The sequence below is a fragment of the Notothenia coriiceps genome, unplaced genomic scaffold (genome assembly GCF_000735185.1).
Source record: "Notothenia coriiceps isolate Sejong01 unplaced genomic scaffold, NC01 NC01_scaffold00037244, whole genome shotgun sequence".
NCBI lineage: Eukaryota > Metazoa > Chordata > Actinopteri > Perciformes > Nototheniidae > Notothenia > Notothenia coriiceps.
In genome coordinates, this window is record NW_011369945.1 from 9,064,564 (window position 1) to 9,071,772 (window position 7,209).

Below are 7,209 nucleotides of genomic sequence, written 5' to 3' on the forward strand. Positions count from 1 at the left end.
ACACACACACACACACACACACACACACACAGCTTAATAAAAACATAATTTTTTATATTGTTTCATAATTTAGCAACCTTTAAGCATTTTAGAATTTCAAACAGACAAAGTAACATTTCGTTTTCACAAATTACTTATTGCAATGAAGTTTTGTGGCTCTTAATATCACGAAGCTTAATCTCTGCCATAATTCCTGATTTCTGTAGTTTTCAAACTTTTTTTATACATAAAAAGTTAAAAACATTCTAATCCATGACTCTAATCAATCCAACAACATATATTATTCTGAATTGAGTATAATTTCTTCATATGTGCTCTTGCTAAATCTAGACTGTCAACCTTTCGATCCCCCCTTCTCAGCATTAATTCTCCTTTCCCTTCTTGTCCTGCAGATTGCAGAGGCCATCAGTAAGCCCCTGTCGGAGGCTCGGAAGATCACGATGGTTTCCAGCGGCAACGGAGAGGTGGGAGCGGCCAAACTGACCGGAGAGGTTTTGGATATCATGACCAGGCTGCCGCTAGCCGTGGAGAAACTCACCGGAGTCCGCATCTCTCAGGTAAACTGGAGCTCATCTTGTGAGAGTCACATGTGGGAATCGCCAGGCTCTCCACGATACGATATACTGCGATTGTGTCTTCCCTTCCTGGTTAAAAAATCCAAAATATTTTTGGCGCATGAAGACAAAATGGCCCAACTTTTGAGCAAAACGTCACGAAAGTATTCATATAATCCGTTCTTATTGTGCATCCATGGGTAAAGGATAAACTCGTGGGTTAGATCCGCGTTCATAATGCCGAGGAAAATAACTCTCAGAATAACGTTATTAGCACATTTTACAACTTGAGGACCGAATGTTTTTAATAACGAATGTTCATACTGGGTAGTTTATTGAGTTTAAAAAAAAATATCCAGCCATTTACAGACGTCTCTTTCCGAGTGTCAGTCAATGGGAAAGTCTTTCCGGGCCCAGCAACTGATACGGAAGTGTAGTACCGCCGTTTGGCCACAACGAATATTTTCCTCAGAGTCCGGCGCACTTCCAGGGGGCTTGGCCTAGCCCACTGACTTTACCCATGACCGCACAAGAGAAAGCTCAACTCCACCTAGTGGAATGAAAAAGCAATTTGGATTTACAATATGAATAGTTTGTATAATAAAATATCGCCACGCCATTTCCCCCACCCCTAGTAATTATCTGCTGTTTCTCTCTTTGATTTGCAGGTTGGATCAGCTGTGTATTAAGAAGAGAAGGAATGGGAGTAATCATCAGATATCCAGACTAGGAGCTCCACGTCTCCTCCTCGTGCCTATAACCACTGTACCGGCTCTGCAGTCTCGTCCCGTCGTCTGTGTGTGTGCATGTTTCACTTCTGTGTCCTGTTTCCAGTTCCTCTTCCATCTAAACAGGACTTTTTTTATGTGGTTTCTTTCCATGTCCCTGGTCTGAGCTGCTTTCTGCTGTGGGTGACGGCAAAGCAGTTTCAAGGGGATGCGATTTTTAAATAAAAGGTTTTATTTTTTACCGGGAGAGAAAAGCCTCCCAGTTGGAATATACTTGGCCATGCAAGTTTTTATTTTGAATCCAAACGGCAACTAGCTGAATTATATATAGGTCAATCGTTTTTTAATATAGAAGATATTTATGGCTGTAGCTTGTTTGTGCCTTTTAAATTAAGTAAATGGTGCCGAGCTCTTTATCACCTCATAGTTGTGTGTTTGGGTATATTGTTGCTGTAGTTCGAAATAATTGACCCATCACTCATCCCGCTTTGTCCGCTAACGAGACAAAGTTGTCGATAGTTTACTACACGTCTTAATCGTGCTCAATCATATCAGTGGAATAATGTTGTGTTTCAGAATGAAGAGGAAGGAAGTGGTTGATGGTAACGAGCTAAAGGGGTTTCCAGGTGAAGGCTATGAAAGTATGTTGTGGTGGGAAAACAGAGTGTGCTCATCTCTAACAGCCTGCTGCTTTATGTGCATACTGCCTAGAGTTTGAACTGAGATAGTGTGTTTTTATTTTGTGTAGTGATTTTCCATTGCAAAATGATGCTGTGTAGGATAGATCTTAACAAACTTTGGCTCTTGCATGTTGAAAGGTGTTAGTTAGCGCCTCCGATCTGGAGCTTCGTCTCTTAACAGTCCATTTTTTTCCAGCTGCCATGCCATATGCATTTTGTTACCGCCAAGTGCCTGTTCCTAACTCAACAGTCTAAACTTAACTTTATTAAGTTAAATTCCACTTCTCTGTCAGGGAATCTTTTCTCATATCTGATCCGAAGCCATTGGCCGCCACTAGCGAGGGCTGCAGATTAAAGCCAAATCAGACTCTACTTCTATTGTATGTTCTTGTGACTAATCTTCTACTTTCCTAACTTGTTGATGCATGTCTCTACTTTATGTTGACACAAGTAGTTACTATATGAACTTGTATACAAGTTAAATATTTGAGATTTATCTGTAGTGAAATGTTTATGTAGACAATAAAGTATGGTTTAATCACTGAAGCCTTTTGCCGCTTGTTTCATTTAACATTACATTGCTGACGCTTTTATGAAAAGCAACTTACAATAAGTGCATCAGGTTTCATAGAGCCAAAACATTTCAAGTGCTACTCAACTGGCTTTAGATAAGCCAGTCCTTTTATTAGTATATAAGTGCTTTGTTAGAAGTGCTTTGTTAATAATTCTATCGATCGAAGTGGAGTCGAAAGAGATGAGTTTTCAGTCTGCACCGGAAGATGTGTAAGCTATCTGCTGTCCTGATGTCCATGGGGAGCTCATTCCACCATTTGAGCTAGGATAGCAAACAGATGTGTTTTTGCTGAGGGGAACTTGGGTGATTTAACATCAAAGTACTTCATTAAATCTAATTTATGAACATATGGAGCAGACTAGACAACATTAACACTCACGCTCCAACATGTGATCGGCTAAGGGGCGGGACATCTCTAAGCGGTTGACCAATCACAAACAGAGCCGGCCAACCAATCAGAGCATACTGGGCTCTGGTTTCAGACAGAGGGTGAAAAGAGGTGCTGCAGCACAGGCAGTATGAGAACAATAAAGAGCTTTTTGAACATTAAAGCATGGAGACATGTCACAGGAGAGGCACATCATATTTGCATAATAGGGCCCCTTTAACCAAACTGAAAAAAAAACGAGTCACATCTGTAAAGCATATGTTCATTTCTTTGAAAAGGTTAACTTTATTAAAACATCTACAAAAATAGACAACGATTAATTACAATAGCATCAAGGTAGCAAGCGTTCTACAGAGATACAGAAGACCCCAAATGTAACAAAGAGTTTTCCATATATTAGTAAAGGAAATTACAATTCTGTCCTTAAAATATGTACATACTATTATGCTCCACCTCGAAAGACACAAAAAGGACAAAATCAGACATCAAGGAGTGTCCAAGTACATACAGTATATATAAAAATATTGGTTTAGTTGAACTACAGTGTATCAAAAATCACTCAAATGGCACAAGCATTCACGATCAGTAAACATGTTTTACTTGATCATCTCAGGACTGATTTACAGTGCTTAACAATCAGTAAGGTAGATGGCATTGATTCTACTGCGGTCAGCTTAAGGTACTAATGCGGAGGTTGATGTTGACATTCACACTAAAAAAAAAGAAAATCAGGTTTCCCATGATTCCCTGTTTGAGTAGAAACTGAGTACAGTAATGCATTTGGATGAGCAAAGATTGGTTATTGGAGGAGTAAAAACGTCTCAACGCGCCGTATAAAGGCTTTCATACATTTGAGATGAGATGAATCGATGGTGCCATTCCATTTTTTAAATAATATTTTACATCTCATGGTTTGGCAATGCCTTGTAGAGGGGGAGGGGGGATTTAACAAGGCAGACTCCAGCCGTTTCTCAATCTCGAGGAAACTGGCTTCCAAGCCAATATTTCAAGGATGCTACGTCATCGAGTGCCGCCGAAGGACTGTTCCAATCTCCAGCATACTTGGAATTCCACCGAGGCCGCGTCCTTGGTTTGGGGGTAATTTCGATGCTGCACATGGGTAGACTTCGCGTCCTTAAAATCCCCACAATGCTTTGCGCACGGACCAATTTCCCCAAATCTGTGGCGGAAGGCGGGGCCTCTCACATGACGCACACCTGCACACTTGCTAGCCTGTTCCACTCTTCGTTTTCCGAATGCCAGGAAGGATTCTTGCTTAGCTTCTGAAGGAAGTGACTCGGAAGACATGTGCTACCAAGCAAGCATCCTCGCGATTGAGAAACGGCCAGTGTCCTGAATGTTAATCTCCCTTAGGGAAATCACTGCAGGTGAAATGCATTAGAATCCACATCGACAGGAATCATATCGGGCCACTCATAGAAAAGAGTTTAATCACGGCCACTGATATGCATGTGGGATTTAAAGTGCAGCTGGTTGTGGAATTTTACATGTGTCTGGGTCGCAGCCACAAATATTGCCGAAAACACCTGAGCAGGAGGTTCAGGAGATGTCCCTTCGACAGTATCGTCTCTCTGCTCGGAAAAAAAGCCGTCCAAGTTTTTCGGCAGCAACAGACCCTCCTCTTCTGTGCCTTAAGTCCATTTGGCTCCAGGGTAACAGTCCTGTTTCCCAGATTGGGTTTTAAAAGTTTTTTACGACTAAAATCAGGGGAGAAAACTTGACTTTATCACATTTTAGAAAGGGGGCTGCTGGCGTCTGGTCCACATCATTTCATATAAGTCCAGAAAAACTTTGAGTCACAAGGGTCAACAAACATGGTGACTCTCATATATCTCATGTTCACTTTTCGTCTTTTAGTGGGTCTAGTGGGTTGTCTCAGATGGGCAAAAGGGGCTGAGGCCTTGATATATTTCTGATTTAGACAAAAATGTGTAAAGTATACCATACATACTAAGACAAATCCTGTGTCTTCACTTTCATGTCCCAACAATAGGTGTGCTGTGTGCACCTTTACCTGTCACCCTGTAAGTAGAATATGAGATAAAATAAGTCATGAAACTTAATTCATGTTAATGTCCTAGCTTGCTATGGTTGTAGTATTATGAGTCATTTACTGCCTACAGCTTCCTGTATTATTAACTCTACAGCACTTAATCACCAGGCACACACACCCTGCTTTATGTTAAAGTATCTGAGAAGAGAGAAAGTTCCTATGCAGACTGCACCCACCACCAGTGAAATATAGCGCGGACCGTTACCAATCCAAAGCTTGGTTAGTTTTGCATTTGGGGTTGGGGGTCTGATGTGGAAATAAACCGAACCAGCGGCGTCTCAGCCCCATCCACCCAAAAAAGTACAAATATAAAAGCGAGCAACCCACTCTCCCTCTCATCTGCCTCCACCACACCTCCCACTGCAGCCTGTTCTCTCTCTACACCATGTTCATGGCGTCCTCGGTGAGAAAGGAGTGGATGTCTGTGAAGGACGGACGGAGTTTGCAGTCCCTGTTCCAGCAGCTCAACATGAGCTCGTAGAGACCCTGAGGACACACAGCCGGCCTGCTCAGAAACACCTGCAGGAGAGGGGGGGGGGAAAGGTGTGTGAACGTTGGGACTTTTTGGTGACTGAGACCTAAGTTTATTTAAATGTATATTTAAAAAAAAATCATAAATCTGTCAGATTCAGAAATATAAGTGAATTAAACACCTATTCATGTCAGTGGGCAATTTTGGTGCAGCATTAAACAAAATAAGAAATCTTACATACGTCAGCAATATGCACTCCATCAAGTAACAAGAAAAACACATGCTAGAAAGACTATCAAATCAAATGATAGCAAACCTCAAGTTTGAAAAAGGCAAATATTGAAGAAGTAAAATGGCATGAACAAAGTGCAACAATTAAAGATGGACCATACATGTTCCTTGTCTCTGAAATTGGTTTTAAGAATAGTCACAATAACTATGTGTTACTGTAACGGCCCGTCCACACAACAGCTTCAAAAAAAGCTTGGAGCTGGGCGTGTCTGAAGCTTGGGGATTTTATTCGAGCACCGCGACCAACAACCAATCACTTGAATGAACGCTTTTTCTGAAATATAGAAATGAACGGCGGGATATCTCTCCCAGCTTAGACGCGGTTTGATTGGCTAGGACTTGAGCTGTCAGATTTTCAGAAACTGGATTTTAATTGGCTGGCGCTGGCTACTCCGGCGTCTCCGGCTACATTGTTCAACTTCTGCAGCCAGAGACGGACCGCTATGCTACCCACAATTCAGTTCGGCGAAAAGCGAGGCAACATGACGTCACCCCATTCAAAGTGAATGGGCAGACGCGTTGGAAACCGTTTTTGAAGCTGTCGAAGCTGTAGTGTGGACGGGCCGTAACTATTCTCTATGCTCAAACTGATACATATGAAGTGTGGCACAGATCAGCCACTAGAGGGCCTTAGTGATTACATATGTAAATAGAGTTTGTTTATGAAAATTGAAGGAGGAAGGAGCCTCAGAAGGCACACGTTTGTGGTTTTAACTGTATAAACACGTGATGACCTACAGTATTCTAAAAAGGCGTGAGTACCTGTCTGCCCTGGTCTCTGAAGAACTCCCCGGCGTTGTCGATAACTTGTTCGTCGGTCAGGTTGGAGTACGGCTGCTCCTGACAAACGCTCAGCATCTCCCACAGCGTCACGCCGAACGCCCACACATCGCTGGCCGTGGTGAATTTACCCTGAGGACATAAAACCAAATCATCATCAACATCTCCATCCGTATCAAAATATTATCTTAGACATCGTTGAATAGGGAGGACATGCTTTCTTTTACGTACGAGTACATTATTGGATTTCATGCGTCAGTGTACCCAAATGTTTTTTGCCCTGCTACACGAAGACACTGACTACTATAGTTTACAGTAAACAAGTTGCTGTTGTTGCATGTAAACATCAGAAGATATTTCCAGCAACAACAACCTGCATAAACAACATTTAAAAGAAATACACATGATACAAAGTATTAATAGTTCATGTGAGCTGATGATTGTTCAACATGTATAGTATATAAATGTTGATATTAATAATATATATTAAGTACTTTGTAATAGAAATAGTGTTTTTAAAATGTTTAACATGGCTGAATTTTGTTGTACAATCAACATCAGCTCACTCAATATTTACTGTGAGAGAAAACGATCGCACAAAATACGTCCAATCAATAACCTAGACAGTTATAACTTAGGTTCAAATTTAAGTTCCTTTTAAACCTATT

At 41.4% G+C, this 7,209-nt stretch overlaps 1 protein-coding gene and 1 long non-coding RNA gene across 2 annotated transcripts in view; one reads left to right on the forward strand and one right to left on the reverse strand.

Moving 5' to 3' along the window:
- Nucleotides 1-355: 355 nt before the first annotated feature.
- Nucleotides 356-2,508, forward strand: LOC104964624 (uncharacterized). Its single transcript, XR_800441.1, has 2 exons — nucleotides 356-557; nucleotides 1,223-2,508. It is a non-coding gene; the product is annotated as an uncharacterized lncRNA (long non-coding RNA).
- A 2,512-nt stretch (nucleotides 2,509-5,020) lies between these two features.
- LOC104965284 (epithelial discoidin domain-containing receptor 1-like) overlaps nucleotides 5,021-7,209 on the reverse strand; it is a 59,447-nt gene continuing 57,258 nt past the window's right edge. The window contains exons 13-14 of the mRNA XM_010794242.1: nucleotides 6,524-6,673; nucleotides 5,021-5,517 (exon numbers count right to left, since the gene is read on the reverse strand). Of these exons, the coding sequence (XP_010792544.1) occupies nucleotides 5,377-5,517; nucleotides 6,524-6,673 (291 nt within the window). The 3' untranslated portion in view covers nucleotides 5,021-5,376. The remainder of the gene's footprint in view (nucleotides 5,518-6,523; nucleotides 6,674-7,209) is intronic.